The following is a 21019-nucleotide window of genomic DNA, read 5'->3' on the forward strand; positions in this document are numbered from 1 at the left end:
TAGGGGAAGATTCTGAACTCTCTCTAGCTATCATTTCTCTCAATGTTTCTCTGAATTGGTCTCTTTCCATTTTGAGAGACTCTTTTATTCTCTTTAGCTCATCTCTTTCCTTAGCTACAATTCTTATTTCTTCAAGTCTTTCATACAGTTTCTTGGTCAAATGTAAGTTATCCATTGCCACATTTTGCAGATAAATTTTGGGCGTCAAATTGCTTCTTCAATTGTTCCATTTCATTCACTTTTTTATGAGTTTTATTGACATCTTCTTCCATTCTAACAAGTTGAAGCTCTTTTCTCTAAGTTCTGGTATCTTGACATAATTATAAAACAAGTTAGAATGCGAACAGAATTCCTTTAAGAAAGGAAAATAGTGTCTATGTATATGTACATATAGTATAGTACATGTACGTATATATCTATATTGACATATCTGTATCTATGTCTTTTCTCATTCCATAAGTAATTTTGGGCACAGTTATTCCCCCAAAGAACAGAACACATACCTTTCTCAGTAATTCGTCTTTTGATTTATTTAAATCCTTCTGAATATTTGAAATCTGAGGTGTCTTTTCTGAAACTTTCTCTCTAAATTTATCAATAGTTTCTTGGTGTTCTTTCAAATGCATATGGGCAAGTTTTAGTTGCTCTTGTGTTTCCAGATCCTTTGTTATTAGAAGAAATTGAGAAATATGATATAAAGGCACATTACCTTTTCTTAACAATGAACTAGTTAAACAAAATCTCAAAAAACACATGTTCATAGTTAAAAACAACCTCCATGCCACCCCCAAATTAGAACAGTACAGAAGGACATAAAGTCCAAGTGTCTGTCCCTAGCCTCACCCATCGAAGTCCTGTCACACGCTGAACTCTGCCACTTATTTTTCAAATTTCATACCACTTGGACATCTTTCTAAATCAGTATCACATAAAGAGTGTCCCATTCTTATGCTTAGTTTTCTACTATACAAACGAACACCACTTAGCCAGTGCCTTACTGGTAGATACTTGGATTGTTTCTGATTTTGTTCATCACAAACAATGTTGTAGTGAATGCTGCTGTATTTCTGTCCAGATATGTGAATATATTGGTAGGATGAATTTCTACAAAAGTGCTGTAGCAAATGTATATGTTGATAATTTTTAAAATGCTATTGTCAAACTGCTTCCCTAAAAGGTTATAACATTCAAATTTTCACCAACAGTATCACTTATTTTCAAACTTCTTACAGTAAAAACATGTTTACTTGACAGGAAGAAAGAGCACAACTCACTCTAGCTATGGCTTCTTGCAGGTCTGCCTTGAGTAGGTCTCTCTCCAGTTTCAGAGTCTCTTCTACTCTCCTTAGGTTATCTCTTTCTTTCATTACAGATTTCATTTCTTCAAGGTTTTCATGAAGTTTCTGAGCCAAATTTAAGTTCTCCATTTCTATTTTATCCAGAGTTAAACTTTGGGCCTTGAATTCTTTCTTCAGTCGCTCTAGGCCACATATTTTTTTCTGTGTCTCACTAACCTCTTCTTTTAACTTAAAAAGTTGATGTTCATTTGCTTTAAGTTCTTGGACCTTAAGATAATCGTAACGTTAGGATTAGATGGCTTCTTAGGGAAGGATAAAGAATAGTTTCTAAGCTGATTAAGACAGCTTTCCCATGTCACTCATTAATATTCTGTGTAATTCCATACAGGATTTACTTTTTTTTGTGGTATAATTTACATAACTACACACTAATCTTATGTGTATATGGCTCAACTACTCTTGACATATGTATACAGCTATGTAACTACAACTCAGATTAAAATACAACTCAGAATTAATACAGAACACTTACTTACCTTACCATGAGGTTCCTATGTGCCCCTTCCTAGAACAAACCACTATTCTGACCTTTTTCATCCCAGATCAGTTTGCCTGCTTTTAAACTTATAAATCACAATGTATTTATCCGTTCTCCTGTTGATAGGCATTTGGGTTGTTTTCAGTTTTTTGCAATTATGACTGAAGTTGCTGTGAACACTCTTGTATGTCTTTACGTGGAAGTGTGCACTTTCTTCTCTTAGGTACATAGCCAAGGAGTGGAAATGCTGGGCCACACGCAGGTATATATGGTTCAGTGCTAGTAAAAGCTACCAAGCTGTTTTCTAATGTGGCTAAAGCATATTACATCCCTCAGGGATTTTAGGCATTACTTTTTATTCTAGGAATAAATCAGGTATCCAAACATATAAGCGTCATGACCCCCTCAATACCTTTTCTTGTAATTTAGCATTTGAATTTTCTAAATCCATTTGCATATTTGATATTTCTTCTGTCTTCTCACAAACAATCCTTCTGAGTTTATCAATAATTTCCTGGTGATCTTTCAGATGCACGTGAGCAATTCTTAGTTCCTCTTGTTTTCCAAGGTCCTTTATTATTAGAAAAAAATTAAAAACCAATGATACAGCTTAATGTTAACTAGTATTTTCTTTTTAAGGAAAGTGATACATTTTCTTAGTAAAAATAATACATTTCTTATTTCTTACTCCACATCTTTGATGTTGTTAGAAAGTTATCGGCTTCCCCTTCCCCTGTCCTCACCTCCCCACAATGTACTCATATTTTGCAGAGGTAAACATGCTATACACATACTATTCTACAACTTGCTTTTCCCCCTAAGAGTTATTTTTAGTTTCCAAATTAGAACATTCAAATCTATTTCATTTTTTTAAGGGTTGCACGTATCCTGACATATTGCTTATATCTACCCAGTTTCCTTGTGATAGACATTTAGGTTATTTCCTATTTTTTATCACAAATTGCTATAATGAACAACCTTATGGTATATGTGTGTGTGTGTGTGTTATGAATGTACACACACATACATATTTTTCTTTACCTTAAAAATTGAGTAAGTGTACATGTAAAGTCCATGAAGAAAATGCTGGTTACAGAATTTAAAATTTTCAAAAATAATACCAAATTACCTGCCTAAAAGGCTGTATCCTGTTCCTTCTCACCAAAAGTACCACTCATTTCAAAGAAGGGTTCACTGATGTAAGGAAAACATCACATTAACTTGCTGGGAAGAGGAACGAGTGTAACTTACTTTAGCTTTTGTTTCTCGGAGGATTTCACTGAGCTGGTCTTGCTCCATTTTGAGGGTTCGCTCCATTCTTCTTAGGTCATCTCTTTCCTTAGTAACAGATTTTATTTCTTCAAGGTTTTCTTGAAGTTTCTGAGTCAACCTTAACTTCTCTGTTTCTATGCTTTCCAGGGTTGAATTCTGGGCCTCTAATTGCTTCTTCAACTGCTCTGTTTGATATGTATTTTCCCTGAGATCATTTTTTACCTTAAGAAGTTGACGTTCCTTCTCCTGAAGTTCTTGGATCTTGAGATAATCATACAATAAGTTAGGATATAGATAGATATAGAGAAAATGCTAATAGTTTCTAAATTGAATACGTAAGTCTCTATGTATATTAGGCTAACTGATATCCTGTTTCATAACACAAAAGACTTGATTCAAACTCTCAGTTACTTAGATATTAGTAGAAATACCTGTGCTTTTAAGGCAGTATTTGTGTTTTCTAAAGCCTTTTGAATATTTGATATTTCATCTGTCTTCTCTGAAACAATTCCTCTGAGTTTATCGATGGTTTCTTGGTGCTCTTTCAGATTCATTTGGGCAATTCTTAGTTCCTCTTGTTTTTCCAAGTCCTTTATCATTAGAGAAAGAAAAATAGTACGTTCAGAATAATACAATTCAACCGTGTGTAGAAAGGTACAGGGTAAGAAGTAAAAATTCCCCCCTCCTTAGGCCTCCCAGTTCTCACCCTCTAAATGACTTTTAGATGTCAATATATTCTAGATACACTACTCTGTATAACGTAACCCTTCTCTCTATCAGGATACTTCCAAATCAGCTCTGTCTTGTTCTTTACCTGTGGGTTGGTATTCCATGGTCTGAATGTGCTGTATTGATTCAACCGGTCTCTGCTAATGGACAGTTAGAATTTTTCCTGTTTGGGGGTTTGCTTTATTTTGTTATTGCAACTTGTACAAATATCTTTGCACAGTTGTGCTAATGTGTGTGGGATAAACAGCAATAACTGGACTTTTGGGGTCAATGCATACACTTATTGAAAACTTTGGAAGATATTATCATATATCCATCCCTCCAGCCTTCCCCAAGATTGGACCAATTTTACAACCTCACCAACTCTATCAACCATGGCTCTTTTAGGACACGATGTCGTATTTACCAGTTGGGGGAAAGACGGTAACTCACTCTAATTGTGGTTTCTCTTAGGTTTTCCTTGAGCTGGTCTATCTCTACTTTGAGAGTCTCCTCCACACTCCTAAGGTCATCTCTTTCTTTTGTAACAGATCTTACTTCTTCAAGATTTTCATGGAGTCTCTGAGTTAACCTTATGTTCTCCAATTCTGTATTTTCCAGGGTTGACTTTTGGGCCTCAAGTTGCTTCTTCAAGTTTCCCATTTCACATATTTTTTCCTGAGTCTCACTGACATCTTTCATCTTAAGAAGTTGATGTTCTTCTTCTTGAAGTTCTTGAATCTGAGAAAATCATAAAACAAGTTATGACATAGACAGAAAATTTTAGGAAAAACAACTGTCTCTAAAATTAAGGTAATCATCTTTACATTTTAGTCTAACATATGTATTATTTTCTTCTGTAAGGGATATGACGAACACAATAATCAGATGTCATTTTCCAACTTAACAAGACCTACCTTTGCCTGTAATTCAGTATCTGAAATTTCTAAGTCTCTCTGAATATTTGCTCCTTGATCTGTCTTCTCTGAACTATTCCTTGTATTAAGGGTTTCTTGGTACTCCTTCAGAAGAATGTAAGTAGCTTTTAGTTCCTCTTTGACTTTCTGTCCCTTTATGATTGGAGGAAAATTAATCAAACTTAGTAGTGAACATCATCATTATCACTTGAACACTATTTTTATATCCAAAAACATTATAAGAGGGAAACTTACTTCAGCTACAATTTCTTTAATGTTTTCTTTGAGTTGGTCTCTTTCCTTTTGAAGGACTTCCTGCACCCTTTCCAGATCATCTCTTTCCTTAATTATGGTTTTTATTTCTTCTTGACTTGCCTGAAGTTTCTCAGTCAACTTGAGCCTCTCGCCTTCTATTCTTTGTAGTGATGAATCTCTGGCTTTGAGATGTTCCTTTAACTGTTCCAGTTCACTCATTTTTTCCTGAGCTTCACTGCTTTCTTTTATGGTAATCAATTGTTTCTGTTTCTCATGAAGCTCTTGGGTCTTAAAAATAATAATAAAATAAGATAATAGCCAAAAATATACTTATGTGCGCACACACAAAAAAAGTGTGTTTATATATGTATATATATACGTGTATGTATATTTTTTAAGGAAAAAAATCCAGTATGTCTTCTAAAACAGTTTAGGAGGTAAACAGTAGTGTTTGTAATCCAGTTAGCTACCTCCCTTAAGTTTTCTCCCACTGTTCCTTTACTCCCAATTTACCTTTTTCTGTAATTCATCATTTGTTGTTTCTAATTCCTGTTGAATGCTTGATATTTCAGTTTCCCTCTCTGAAAGATCCACTCTCAATTTACCAATAGTTTCCTCCTGTTCTTTTAGGCGACAATGAGCAACTTCAAGTTCCTCTTTGGTTTCTAGGTGCTTCATTATTAAAGGAAATTGCAAAAAATTTATGAAAACGTTATAACCATTACCCTGTAACTAATTCCTTTACCCAACGGTTTAGTTTTTACCAAGATATTTGCTTACAGAATACTAAGCACACACACACGAAAAAGGATGAAACCTACTTTAGCTGCCATTTCTCTTATGTTTTCTTGGAGTTGGTTCCTTTCAGATTGAAGAACTTCTTGTAGCCTCTGTAGGTCATCTCTCTCCTTAGCTATAGATTTCACTTCATCATGACTTTCTTGAAGTCTCTCAGACCACACAAGCTTTTCCATTTCTAGTCTTAGTAGTGCTGAGTCTTTGACTTTGAATTGCTCCTTCAATTGCTCCATCTCACTCATTATTTTCTTAGTCTCATTGTCTTTTTCTTTCATATGGAAGGACTGTTCCTCTTGAGATGCTTGAATCTTAAGAGGATCATAAAACAATACAGTTGGTGCCCAGAGATACTTTATTTTGTTTTAGGGGTAAAGAAACAAGGATACTTTCTAAAACAATTAAGTCAGGGATTCAACAGCTCATTTACAGAACAATATTTCCACTCACCCACTCTTCCATTATTCAGATATTTAACACATTTATTGAGTACTCATTGTGTTGTCAGTATCTTATTAGAGATTGGAGATGAAACGGGAAATGACACTTTACATGATCTGCCTTTTTGAGACTTATGCACTTTAGAAGGAAAGATACATATTATACCAGATCTTACCAAACAGAGGTGCTGGGTTCTTTCAGGCTACCAGTGGCAAACCTAACCTATTGTGAGTGCTTAGGAAGGGCTTCCTAGGGGATGGAAAGCTTCAGTGGAGATCTAAAAGATGAGAGCACTTGTTAGGCAAAGAGGACTATGGAAATACTACAGGAAGGGAGACCAGAACATCTGAAAGCCATGAGATGCAGAAGAGCAACAGACTAGAGTTGCTGGAGCACAATAAGCAGGAGGAAGAGTGAGATGTAACAGGACTAGAAACCCGCAAGGTCTGGGATCTAGGGTCTCAAAGGTCATGTGAAGCAGCACGCTGGTGTGTATTTCAAGAGCAAGGAGAAGTTATTAAAAGGTTTTAAGAAGAAAAGATCACTTGGGCCAGAAAGGGGAATGAATTAGAGAAGTATGATATGAATGGGGAGACCAGGTAGGACGCTATTGCACAAAGCCAGAGAGAGGTAATTGTGACTTGGATTAGGGTATCAGCAATGTGGAGAGAAGAGTGGGAGGATTTCACACACAGGTACACACCTTAAAATCAACAAGGTTTGGTTCTTGTATTACAGAGTGAGTGGAGAGGGAGGGATAGTAGTAGGAATGATTCCCAGATTTCTGACTGGATCAGTGAGGAAGATGGTACCGCGTTATGGGATGCTGGGGAAATAGGTTTAAACAAGGGAAGAAAACAGTGTTTTTGACTTTATCCTTTCCTGTAATTTAACACTGCTTTTTCTAAATCATTTTGAATATTTAAGAAAACAACTCATTTTCCATAGTTTCTTAGTATTTATGAGCAACTTTTAGTTGTTCTGTTTCCAATCACTTCATAATTAAGAGACATTTAAAGAAAATTGGTAGGAACATTACAAATGTCATTTTTCCCAAAGACTTATTTATTAAACTTATTAAAATGGGAGGAAAGGATGAAACTTACGTTAGTCAAAGTTTCTCTAATTTCTTCTTTCAGTTGGTCACATTCAACCTGAAGTGCTTCTTTTGTCATTTTAAGATCGTCTCTTTCCTTAGTGAGAGATTTTATTTCTTCGTGACTTTCTTGAAGTTTTTCAGTCAACCTGAGACTTTCCATTTCTGCACTTGCCAGTATTTTTGAATCCTTGGTTTTGGATTGTTCTTTCAATAGCTCTGGTTCATCCATTGTTTCCTGAATATCACTGACTTCTTTCACATTAGCAAGTAGCTCCTGTTCCTCATGAAGCACTGGGACCTTATGATATTCATAAAATACCAAGGTTACTATCTAGAGAGTGTTATCATAATTTTTTAAAGGGAAAACATGAGGCTACTTTCCATAGCAATGGAAGTGATTTTGAACCTTCATGGCCTACCATGGACCACAAACTCCTATTTATTCATTTTCTCTTGATTCCTACTCAAGCTATTATTCATGACTTTTCTGCTAGTAATAGTCTGTCATAATTGTTTTTTTTCTCCAGCTTACAACCACAGTACACTTTACCAACAAATTATCAATCTGGTCAGTTGCATGCTTCATTTCTATACCAGTTCCCAAATGCAACAGGAGAAAAATCAGAATTGAGCAGATTCTATCTCAATAAATGAATGGCCCCCATTCTCAGATGAATTCTAATGCTACTTCACAAATTTGTTATGTGTACAGATTGATTCCCCCTTTCCATGATCACTAGTGGTACCATGTAGCTTTGCATAGCATATTTCTGCATTTATCACACTGGAATTGAGAGATTTTTTTATATGCCTATATTGGGGAAAAAGAACAATGTCTTATTCATAGCCACAGTCTCAATGCTTGGCACACAGTAGGCTTTTAACATAGGCTGGTCCAGTTATCCCAATGTTTCATTTTCTCCATAGCATTTGCTATTATCTAAAATTATCCTGTTCATTTGATTGCTTATTTATTGAGAACCTCTTTCCACTACAAAGTAAGTTCTATGATCACAGAGACTTTGTCCACCTTGTTCCCATTTTATTTCTATAATCCAGGACTGTACCTGCTACATTAGACACTCAACAAATACTACCCAATAAATGAATGAACCGTAACTCAGTCACTACCTACTGCTTATTTTTCTTTCAGAGAAAGAAAGGAAGAGGGGACAAGGAGCAAAGGAAGAAAAGACAAACCTTTTCTTGCAATTCAGTATTGGATTTCTCTAAGTTCTTCTGAATATTTATTATTTGAGCTGTCTTCTCACAAATGTTTCTTCTTAGTTCTTCAACAGTTTCTTGGTGCTCTTTTAGAAGCATGTGGGCCACTTTTAGTTCTTCTTTTGTTTCTAGACCCTTTATTAGCAAGTTAAATTTAAAGAATAATTGTAATAACATCATCCCAACATTGCCTCCCCCTTTCCAACTGACTCAGTTTTTAAAGAAACATTTAATAGACGAAAGAAAAGGGTATGACTTACTGTAGCTTCAATTTCTCTTATGTGTCCTTTAAGCTTATTTCTTTCTATTTCAAATGACTCCTGTAATTCCTTTAGATCATTTCTTTCTTTGGTTATGAATTTCATTTCCTCAGAATTTTCATGAAGTTTCTGAACCAACTCTAGCCTCTCAATTTTTATACGTTCCAATGTTAATTCTTGGTTCTTTAGTTCATTCTTTAAATTTTCCATTTCATTCATCTTTTTCTGAATCTCGGTCATCTCTTCTTGTACACTAAGAAGTTGTTGCTGTTTTTCTTGGAGTTGTTGGCTCTTAAGAAATATAGTTTTTATAATTACCATTTTGTCTATATCCTCCTAAAATTCTTATGTAAAATGTACTTTGCCAAACTGAAATAATCATTAGCATAGCCCTGCCTACTACTCCAGTATAAACAGACAAGTAACACTAAAAGTAAAGTAACCTTTTAGATAGTGCTTACAGTGGGTCAAATAGGGTCCCACCTCAAATTCAAGTCTGCCCATACTCTGAGAATGTGATCTTCATTGAAAATAGGGTTTTTGCAGATGTAATTACTTAAGGACTGAGAAGAAATATTCCTGGGTTAAGGTGGGCCCTAAATCCAATGAGAGGGTCCTTATAAGAGACAGAAAATGACACACAGAGACACAGAGAAGGTCATAGGTAGATGGAGGCAGAGATTGGAGAGATGCAGCTACAAGCCAAGGGTACCACAGACAGCTGGGAGTCAAGGACAGGAAGAGGCAAGAAAGGATTCTTCCTTAGAGCCTTCAGAGGGAGCTTGGTTGCCAGCATCTTGATTTTGAACTTCTAAGAGCCAGAATTGTGAAAAAATAAATTTCTGTTGTTTAAAGCCATCAAGTTTATGGTAATTTGATACAGAAGCCCTAGGAAACTAACAGAGTGTCACTAGGTTAATCAAAGAAGTAAAGTGAAAACGAGAAAAATTTAAAAAGAGACTAAATATGCAGATATAACTGCCAAGTAACTATAATTCCACTTCTCCTAAAAACTTGGATAATTTACTTTCATTCCCAATAAGGTCCATATGGGGTGGCCCAAACAAACCATGAGGCATTAACTTTTACATAAACTTACTGATTTCCCTTATTTAGGAGGAATATGAAATAGATGTAAAGTTTTAATATATTCAGTTAAGTTATAGTAAAAAGGATGAGAATTAAGAGAACCACATTAGGAAAAAAAAATACAGAAGCACAATGGAAATCCCAACATATTATCTATAATGCATGTGGCACTACTACTAGAATATACAGAAAGATCTTGGTGGGTGCATTTTAGAATTACTTGGGGAGTACAATTGTTACAAGGGTCTTAGCTCTTCTATAAATTTTACAATAGCACCTTATTGTAAATATCTAAGAGATGGTAATACAGTCATCCCCTGGTATCCATGAATCCCTGTGGATACCAAAATTGGTGGATGTTCAAGTCCCTTATATAAAATGACATAGTATTTGCATATAACCTAAGCACACCCTCCAGTATACTTTAACTCATCTCTGGATTACTTATAATACTGAATACAATATAAATGCTACACAAATAGTTGTAAATACTATGTAAATAGTTGCCTGTGTGTGGCAAAATTCAAGTTACACATTTTGGAATTTTCTGGAATTTTTTTCCCCTGAATATTTTTGATCAGTGTTTGGTTGAATCCATGGATGCAGAATGTGCAGGTATGGAGGGCCAACTGTAGAGATAAATTTTACATTTTAGAGAATAACTAATATATCTCTGTAAGGGCAGAATCTTTGTTTTGTTGACTAATGTATCTCAAGAGCCCAGAACAGTGCCTGGCCCATGGTGGTACTGTATGAATGTACAGTACTTGATGAATGAATATATCAAATGATTCGTTTAGATGAATGAAGGCCCCCCCTCTCATTTAAAGACTAAAAAAATATAATCCTCACAAAGGATGTTAGTTAACATCTCAGTAGGAGTTGAAATTGTCCAAAATATTAGCATTAAGATCTGTTCATTGGCAAGGTATGTATTATTTCTGGAATTTAGGTCTGCTGGAATCAAATTTATTATCAAAAAAAAAAAAAAAGAAAAATTTTAGTCAGAAAAAATGACCAGGAATATAACTTTAAAAAGTCACCTTTTCCTTCAGCTTTTCTTCAACTTCTGCCAGTTTTTCACAGGTCCTAGAAAGCTCTTCTTCTTTCTTTATGGTATGGCTCTTTTCTTGTGCAACTATCTCTTGTTGCTTTTTAAGTTCATTTCCAAGAATTCTTAATTCTTCCTGGTTTTCAATGGTCTGGAATTTAAAAAAAAAAGCTGAGATTAAAATACTAGCTTACATTTATGAAATCAGGTAAAAATCAGCATTTGCCTTAGCCTGAAAATGAAGAAGAAATCATGGCAAACTACACTGGAAAAGACTAATTTAAAAAAGAGTCTTAACGTAATCATATAAAGGTCAAGAATCTGCTTTTTTAATACTGTTTCTTTATTGCTCATCTTACATTCTTATCATGAGAATTAGAACTGTATTTTGTATTCTGTCATGAGAGGTTTGCTCATTTTCTACCCCTAAGCCAAAAGAGACTTTCTAAGCTTCTGTTGACAACAGAATGATATATGAGACATATATATATATATGGTTACGGGCTTTTCATATGCTGGAATGACTTTGTTTTTTTTTTGTTTTTTTTTTGTTTTTTGCGGTACGCGGGCCTCTCACTGTTGTGGCCTCTCCTGTTGCGGAGCACAGGCTCCGGAGGCGCAGGCTCAGCGGCCATGGCTCACGGGCCCAGCTGCTCCGTGGCATGTGGGATCTTCCCGGACCAGGGCACGAACCCGTGTCCCCTGCATCGGCAGGCGGACTCTCAACCACTGCACCACTAGGGAAGCCCATGACTTTGGTTTTATACATTGCTTAATAGCAAGCTCAAAATGGCAGCACCCTTTGCTAGCATAAAGTGGGTTAACCCTAGTTATTAAGCTTAAACAGTGACTTTCTCAAGTATCAATATCACAAAAACATCACAAGCCAGAGACTGAGAAACAAATATGACTTTTGTCTGTATTCTTATTTACATTCAGCAATTTTAACCAAACAGACAATCCCAAGGAACATGGAAAACTGCACAAAAGGTCAGGTTCTCCTGTGATCCATAGCAAACTTCTCAAAATATCAATTTCAATCTAGACACATTATATTGTCCCTAAATTTAGAAACAAAAAATAAAATAGGTTTGAAAATATTGGCAAACATTAACAACAAATAATTAAAAGTGAAATAAAAAAATTACAACAGCGTAAATAGAAGAGAAACATTTAGGAACAACTTTAACAAAATATGGAAAAGACCTGTGCACTGAAATCTATAACACATCACTGAGACAACAGATAATTTATAGAAAGATACACAATGGCCAATAAGCCATTTCATGCTAATAAGCATGAACAGACGCTCAATATCTTTAGTCATTAGGGAAAGGCAAGTGAAAACAATAAGGTACACACCCAAAAGAATGGCCAAAATTAAAAACACTGATACTATGAAGTGTTGGTGAGGATGTGGAGCCCTCAGTATTCTCTTAATTTGCTGATGGGAACGTAAAATGGTACCAACTACTTTGGAAATCAGTCTAGGAAATTTTCATCAAGTTAAATATACATCTACCTATGAGCCAGCTATTCCATTTAGATAGTTACCCTAGAGAAATAAAAAAAGAATATGTTCATAGAAAGATCTGTATATGAATGTTTATAGCATCTTTATTCAAAATAGCCAAATAGTGGAGATAACTTAAATTTCTACCAATAGGATAAAGTCTAAACAAATTGTGGCCTGTTCATATGATGGAACACTACCCAGTGATAAACAGGAGAAGAAAGAAGACACAAAAGAGTGTATGCTGTGTGATTCTATTTGTATGACATTCTAGAAGGGAAAGGCAGGTGAAAACAATGTGATTAAGTGATTAAGGTAAAAAAAAAAGGACAGTGACTATATTGGGCAGAGGGTAAGATTAGGATCAGATAGATCAGAACTCAAGGGAACTTTTTGGGGTGATGGAAATATTCCATATCTTGACTGAGGTGGAAGGTACACAAGTAGAGACATTTGTCAAAAGTCATCAGACTGTGCTCTTGCATCAGATACATTTATTGCATGTAAATTATACCTCAATAAAGTTGGAAAAATCTAAAATGTACAAAGACAAAACTGTATTGCTAAGTATACAGTGCTAAATCCTACCATTTCAATGCTTTCCCTTAGGTCAGTCTTCAGTTGTTCCTTTTCTGCTGTAATACTCTCTAACATTTGTTGCAGTTCATTTTTCTCCTGTATTAAAGAAGATATCTTTCTCTGTTGCTCAATTAGCTCATTATCCTCAACATCTGCAATCAGTGCTTGGGTTTTTTTGGCTTCCAAATTTTGTTTTTTATCTATGCCAACCATCTAAAATATAAATACATTAAAGAATTTCTTAGTTAATAATAATTTTAATAATAATAAAAATAGCCAACATATATTACTTATTATGTACTAGGCACTATTTTGATATATTGACACGTTTAATCATCACTATAACCATATGAGGTAGGTACTAGTATTATCTCCATTTGACAGATGAGGAAACAATACCAGGGAGGATAGCTCACTTGCCCCAGGTCACCCAGGGAAGAATAACCAGGTTTTGAATCCAATAGTCTGGCTCCAGAGTGTGTGCTCTTGTGCCTGTTCACTGATAAGAACTACCTGGACAGCTATAGATAATTAACAATTATCTTCACGTATGATGGGTTAACCTGACTTTATGAAAAAGTAAGCCGCCTTGAATTCTATCACTTTATTTTTTTCCTTAAAAGCTGGAAATCATTCCCTAGCCCCTATTCCCAATTAATCTTTATTTTCAGAGGTAGTCATACTCACCAAAGCTGGAGTTTTATTACATGTAGAGGGCAAAATAATTTTGGTAGAAATATATCTCACATTATAATAGCATAATTCATCTTTTCTTAATATACAATTTTCATTTACTGCTTAAGAAAAGCATGTTATATAAATTCATTTATCCGTAAATAAGTCTTAACCAAAGGTAACTTAAAATGTGAACTCCTTGGTAAAAGGAGATAAAGACTGACATTACAATTGTTGGCATGAAATTAGAGTGTCACTATATAACCTTATAGTAGCCCAATAAATACATTCAGTTCCATACTGGCCACATATGTTTTAAAGTTTTTATAGTAATCTATAAGTAACATTAGAAAAAAATTTGAAAAATAAAGAGAAAAAAATGTCATCCAGTGTCACCAACACAACCACTATTAGAGTTCTAAAATATTTCATTCCAGTATTTTCCATTAACTTTTTTTAAAACATAGCCATCATAATTAATTTACATATATAGGATTCAATTTAGCTTTTCTTTTTCACTTAGATCATGTGCAGTTTCCCATACTGCTACGTAATCTTCAAATTAGTATTTTTAGTAGTTGCTCTATTCTCTAAAGTGGATACGGACAAACCATATTTTGTTTAGTTAACCTCTTAGTGTTGGCAATATCCATGAGCTTCTGACAATGGTGCACACAGAGCTAACTACTGGGTTGGCCAAAAAGTTCGTTTGGTCAATGAATACATTGTTCAATACATTTCTTGGTGAAAATGAAAAATGTCTTTTATTTTTACTTAAAATCAAACAAACTTTTTGGCCAACCCAATACACGAGGTGGGGAACAAATAGGCTTTGGGAGCAGTTTGTCAGATATTATAAGTCAGAAGCCTGCATCTTTACTCCTAAACAAAGGAATATACACAAAGACAAAACAGATGGAGAGGAAGTATTCTATAATGAAGCCCAAGGCACATTTCAAAACTGAACTCAGCCTAGGAAGTATTTCAGCTACCATGGTTATGAGTAAAATCTAATTTCTGTTGAGACACACTAGAGAAATTGCATTTCCAAAGAAACACATCAAGCAGGACTGAAAACGGGTACTCCAAGGCATTCCTGATAGACCTACTTAATGGAGCTCTGTGGTACCCAGATGAACAGAGGGCCCCTGGAAATTCCCAGACCCACTCTTTTATCTACACGGGTGATTCCAGCATGAGCAAGGTTATCACAAGAACAAGGTGATCTCAGACTTCCAGCCCAGGTTTCAAGATCTCTAATGAACAGAATGGCCCCAGAGAATCCCATCAGACTCTTTTATCACCATGGACACTTCTAGCATGAACATACTACAGGAGCCAGTTGGTCCCAGTGAGTATAACTCTTCCTTTCCCTCACTTCTCCTCTACTGCTTCCTTCTCATGGGGCCCTATGATTGCATTTTTTATTTGTTTAAAAGCAGCTATACATTGTTGTATCTTATTCTAAAAAAAAACTGTTCAAAAAACCTTCCCCCTGTGAAAGGAGAAGTTATAAATTTCAAATCAAGGTCAAGAACCTTTGGCCCATGGTTGATCCAAATTATAGATAAGCTGAGAACACAAGATAATAGTGGAAGTGAAAATGCTTTTCTAGGAGAGAAGGACTCAAGAATAGGGAGAGAGAAGAGAAAGCTCATTTTCCAAGGCAGGAATATTGTGTGCCTGGGTAAAGGGGGAAAAAAGAAGCTAATTAGACTATATCAAAATTTAAAGCTTCTGTGCAAAAAAGGACAAAATCAACAGAGTGAAAAGGCAACCTATGAAATGGGAGGAAATACTGGCAAATCGTATAACTGATAAAGGGTTAATAACCAGAAAAATACAAAGAACTCTTACAACTCAGTAACAACAAAAAACCAATTTAAAAATGGGAAAAACTTGAACAGACATTTCTGCAAAGAAGATAAACATATAGCTTACAAGCAGTCTGTGATATTCTGTTATGGCAGCCTTAGCAGACTAATATACCTCCCTTTAAAAAGTCACCATTAGCATCCTAGTTTTTCTTATATATAATTGAATAACTAGTTAAGTAGTTTTTCTCCTAAGGTCTCAGGACAAAATGAACCATTTTACCTAGAATGAATTACTAAGGCAAGATTTAAGCACCTAATAGTAAAATTACGGTCCAAACCCTAAAAATAGATACAAATACGATACATACATTGATTCTATAGCAAACTCTAAACAAATATAGTATACAAAATCCAACATAAAACAAATATTTTAGCCATAATTAATAATAAGCACTGAATCTTTCTTACATTCTTAGGATTCAGAGGGGCTTTTAAAGATGTGTAAATTACAATAGGCCTTAGAAAAGTATCAGCTCAAAGTCCGAACTAGTATTTTTTTGTCTTTTCCTTTTCAAATTGATTGTAAGCAGTTATATTTGAAGTTATTTCAAAGACATGAGGCTTATGCGTGTAAATTATTCTGAGCTATTACCACTGTGAATAATAAATAAGATTGAGATGACTGTTCTGCACTTAAGTGTTTGAGGTTAAGGAGAAAGCGCATAGACAAGCATATAAAAACTTTGAACAGAAACACCCTTTACCTTCTCCTGAAATTCATCCTCAGTTTCTCCTAAGTTGTCCTCTATATGCAAATTCTTGGAAGTTTCCTCAGAAATTTTCATTTTTAGTGTGTTAATCGTTTCTTGGTGTTGTTTCAAAGACTCAAGAGCATTTCGTAGTTGTTCCTGGGTGTCTATATTCTTTGTCAGAGAAATAGAAAATAATTTCCATTAGAATGTGAAACAATGAAAATAATTTTATAGCTATTGCTTGATCATAAATAATAAATGATGGCTCCTGTAATGTTCTTAAAGAGGCTCTGAGATTTCAAAGTTTAATCAGTCAAAACCTTACCATGTTTATAGTATCCTGAATGTCACTTTTGAGCTGGTCCCTCTCAATCTGCAGGCTCTCTTGGAGTTGTTTTTGATCATCCTTTTCTTGGGTTAAGGTTTTTACTTCTACTAAGGTTTGTTGAAGTTTCTCGGTAAGCAGCGTTTTCTCCTTTTCTACAGTGTGCAGCCTAGAATCTCTACTTTCTAATTGTTCCTTCAGCTCTTCCACTTCTTTTAACCTTTTTTGATTCTCAGTTGTTTTCTGCTGAAGTTCTTGGGTTTTGTGAGAGAGCTTTAAGATAAGAAAAAGTAAATGTGAAAAGCAGAGCATTGTGCGACGTACACGTGGAAGCCAAACCCCATTAAGACTAAAGATCATTTCCCTAGAGGGTGTCTTGTACCAACCTCTGTCTTCAAAGCATCCAAATTTAAACCAAGTTCTTGAGCTTCTTTAGAGAGATTTCCTATTTCCTGTTTCAATTTTGCATTCTCTTCAAGGACCATCTTATACTTTTGCTCAAATTCAATATGATGATTTTTAACATCTTGGAATTCTTGATCAGTGCTTTCATAATTCAACTGGGAAGTTGCTAGGTCATTTTTAGTTTTCCCAATTTCTTCAAGTAAATCTTGAATTCTACTTTCCTTATGAGCTACTTCAGAAAACAATTTATCTTTTTCCGATGTTATTATACAGAGCTCTTCAGATTTATCATGTATCTATGGAAAAGAAAGCAAACTTAGCTATGTTAGCAATATATGATCTACTTAAGCAATTTTCAGGAAAAAACTTTCTCTGCCTCACCTCAATTTCAAGACATTGAAATTAAGCAAAGGTTTGACTGAGGAAAGGCAATATTTTTATTGTGACATCTCTTTAACAATATATTATCCTGTTTAACTTTACCTTCAAAGTTTTGATTTCTAATCTCTGGTTCTAGTAAGGATTGCATGGAGAAGGACAGTAGAAACACAATCAGCATGTGCCTTTAATTCCTCACCTATCATTTTAAAGTGTTTTCTAACTTTCTGGTGTAGCAGGCATTTCATGGTTTTTCTTAGAATTTGACTTATATTTCTATTGCTAACAAATTGAGTCAGGCATTTACAGTCTCTTGGCTGGTACTTTAAAATAAAATATGGCAAAATATTTAAGGCACTATTGCAAAGGTTTTTATTTTAAGGTAAGAGTTGTTTGCTTAAAAAAGTGTTTACCTCCTTCCTTAGCATTTCTACTTCTGAAGGTAAAGATTTCAGTTCTGAGAGCAAATTAACTTCTTTGTGCAAAGCTTCATTTTCTTCGACTTCCTTATTCAGTGCTTTCTGGAGATGGGTAATTTTCCTTTCCAATTCCATATTAGACAGTAAATCTAGGAAATTTTTAGTAAGTTAAATAAAACAGCTTGCAGTTGTTGGGTAAATCTAAATTACATACATAGTTAGATTATTTAACCAGATTATATAAAATTTATTAAAGAAAGAGCCAGTGTTGGTAAACCACTCATCCAACTGTTAATCACCTTGTCCAAGATTGGGTTCAATTTATTTGAAAAATAACTTTTAAACCCTTATGGTTTGAGGTCCAAGGAAACATTTATAAATACAGATACCAAATGACATTAAAACTTCATATTAAGCTATTAAAAACACCAGAGAATAATGGATTTTTAATTACTGCAATATAGTTGCAAAATCTTTTAGGTACATTTCTGTATAAAGTCAGATTTGCAAAGAGATAAGTCTGAAATGATGAAATACCTTTTGGAACTTTGCCATCTATAAGGGAGGTGAGTTTTGTTATTTCATTAAAAGAAGATTGTAATTCTTTCTCCAGATCAACTTGCATTTTCTTTTTCGCCTCCAACTGGCTTTGATATAACTCAATATCATTTTCCATTTGCTTGCATGTACTTGCAAGTTCTTTCTATTGAGAGAAACACTGCAGATTCACAGAAATGTACTGATCATTGCAACTGTTTTTACAAATATTACAAAAATAACTTACCATTTTTTCTTTCACCTTTAGATTTTCACTTCTGAGAAAGGCTGATTCTCTCTTGGCGTCAAGAGCTACGGTTTCAGCATCAAGCAGAGTCTGTTTCATTTGCTTTAAGTCTTCAGTGTTTTCCTATACACATGACAAAAGGGATTTTGTGAAATCTAACTTTGTTAGAGTTGGAAAAGACTTAACACGTACATGTATGTTATTCCTAACAAATCAAAAATGGTTAAAATATGCGAATTGCCAAATGTATTTTTGGAATAGATTAAAAAATTAACATTTCAAATAGTAAAAATATTTTAGGGAATTCCCTGCATTCTAGCGGTTAGGACTCGGTGCTTTCACCGCTGGGGACTGCGTTCGATCCCTGGTCGGGGAACTAAGATCCTGCAAGTGGCACAGAGTGACCAAAAAAAAAATATTTAAAAAATTCTGGCTATATTTTTCAAAAGGATAAAAGCATTGTATAGAAGTACTATAATTCTGTTATTGTTTAAAAAGGTTAACACAATTGTTGCTCAGCTAGCCTCTTAAAATTTGATATGTATTATTTTAAGTTACTCTCTGCAAAACATGACAGATGACTAGCTAATAGTTAAAATTAAGGATGTTAAATCACAAATTGAAAAGAAAAAGATAAATAATCCAACAGAAAAATAGAGAAAAGATATGAACAGGCAACTCATAGAAGAGAAAATGCAAATGACTGATAAATACATGAAAAAAAATCCACAGTCGGGCTTCCCTGGTGGCGCAGTGGTTGAGAGTCCGCCTGCCGATGCAGGGGACGCGGGTTTGTGCCCCGGTCCGGGAGGATCCCACATGCCGTGGAGTGGCTGGGACCGTGAGCCATGGCTGCCGGGCCTGCGCGTCCGGAGCCTGTGCTCCGCAACGGGAGAGGCCACAACAGAGAAAGGCCCGCCTAACGCAAAAAAAAAAAAAAAAAAAAAAAAAAAAAAAAAAAATCCAGTCTCATTTTTAGAAAGAAGTGGCATTTCAACATGACTTGCACTTACATGAATTCAACCGTATGTACTTGGCAAAATATTAATACAAACATGCATGCATGAATGAATAAATAAATTGGATGGATAAAGAGAAAAAAATAAACATCAATTTAAAAAAATGGGCAATTCTATTTGCCATTCTATCAACAGATACTCCAGGATGATATGAAAGTGCCTTTCGTCCCAGGGCCTCAGAACAATGAGAACACTTTTAAAAAGAATCACTTGTCATTAATAGAAGGTAGCAAAAGAGTACTAATAGAAGGTAAGAAAAAGTACTCTGAAAAACTCAAATGAAAACAAAAGAAGAACAATAGAAACTAATATTCTAAACTTTCCAGCTAGTAACTGTTGCCTTTTTAAAAAAGTTAAAAACTAGAATCCAACTGATAGTTTCTTGAAGTAATCAGGTGGATTGAAAGCAAAAAGGAAAAAAAAGTTAATTTCACCATGAGATTCAATACTATTTAATGCCATGATCTTATACCAACTAAAATCACCTACAGCTATAGCTCTGAAAAATATCAAACTGTTAAAATAGTTACATAATTATAATGAGAATGCATTAATATCTATTAATGAAATTAATGAAATTTATGAAATCATGCTCAATTACATGTTTTACAGTTCTAGTTACTAATCAATGTCAAGTGCTTACCTGAAGATATTGACTATACACTTCTGCACTTGTATAAAACAATTGCAAAACATTAAAATTTTTTGAATTACTCATTTTTAATGGAAGCTCATCTCTAACTTACTTATATTCAATCAAAGGATAATATCCTTAACTCTCTATGATTCTTTATCCATAAAATGGCAATGATACTAATAGTGCCTCTCTCATAGGGTTACTGACAGGATTAAATAAAATACTATATTTAGAACAATTAGAACAATGCCTGGCACACAGTAGGCTCAATATAAACATTTGCGATGATGATGATGACAGTATACTACAAATGCCAAAATGATGACACAACAAAATAAACCTGATTTTTACCGATGAGTATGGCAAGTCCATTTCCATACTTTCTGACTTCTGAGAGTCTATGTATTTCTGTAGCTTCTTAATCTGGTCTTCCTTTTCTCTAAGCAGCTCTACTTTTGAACTTAGTACATCCTAAAACAATTAAAGGAGAATGAAATAATTTAATTGGGTTTTAATTCTAAGGAATTAAAAAGAAATTATATTTAATAGTTTAAATTGGTAGATAGTAAAATTCAAAACGTTGATATTTAAAGAATATAATTCCTTCTATTTTCTGAAATCATGCTCAATTACATATGATATATGTTTTATAGTTTTTGTTCCTTATCAATAGAAATACCAACATAGATGCTCACCTCAAGATCTTGATTATACACTTCTGCATGCTTAACTAAATTCTTTAAGTTGGAAATTTCATGAATTAGTTGCA

General features: G+C 34.5%; 1 protein-coding gene across 1 annotated transcript in view; it reads right to left on the reverse strand.

Moving 5' to 3' along the window:
* The window catches only part of CENPE (centromere protein E), a gene marked incomplete at both ends in the record, with an annotated part of 73312 nt that overhangs the window by 26312 nt on the left and 25981 nt on the right, over positions 1-21019 (reverse strand). Inside the window, 20 exons of the mRNA XM_082653349.1 lie at positions 504-662; positions 1275-1565; positions 2249-2407; positions 3540-3698; positions 4270-4557; positions 4989-5276; positions 5502-5660; positions 5810-6094; positions 7331-7621; positions 8524-8682; positions 8808-9098; positions 10940-11098; positions 13049-13252; positions 16296-16454; positions 16609-16881; positions 16995-17309; positions 17805-17959; positions 18348-18513; positions 18595-18717; positions 20602-20721. Coding sequence (XP_082509475.1) covers positions 504-662; positions 1275-1565; positions 2249-2407; positions 3540-3698; positions 4270-4557; positions 4989-5276; positions 5502-5660; positions 5810-6094; positions 7331-7621; positions 8524-8682; positions 8808-9098; positions 10940-11098; positions 13049-13252; positions 16296-16454; positions 16609-16881; positions 16995-17309; positions 17805-17959; positions 18348-18513; positions 18595-18717; positions 20602-20721 — 4203 coding nt within the window. The remainder of the gene's footprint in view (positions 1-503; positions 663-1274; positions 1566-2248; positions 2408-3539; positions 3699-4269; positions 4558-4988; positions 5277-5501; positions 5661-5809; positions 6095-7330; positions 7622-8523; positions 8683-8807; positions 9099-10939; positions 11099-13048; positions 13253-16295; positions 16455-16608; positions 16882-16994; positions 17310-17804; positions 17960-18347; positions 18514-18594; positions 18718-20601; positions 20722-21019) is intronic.

The sequence above is a fragment of the Grampus griseus genome, assembly GCF_964374135.1.
Source record: "Grampus griseus genome assembly, chromosome: 4".
NCBI lineage: Eukaryota > Metazoa > Chordata > Mammalia > Artiodactyla > Delphinidae > Grampus > Grampus griseus.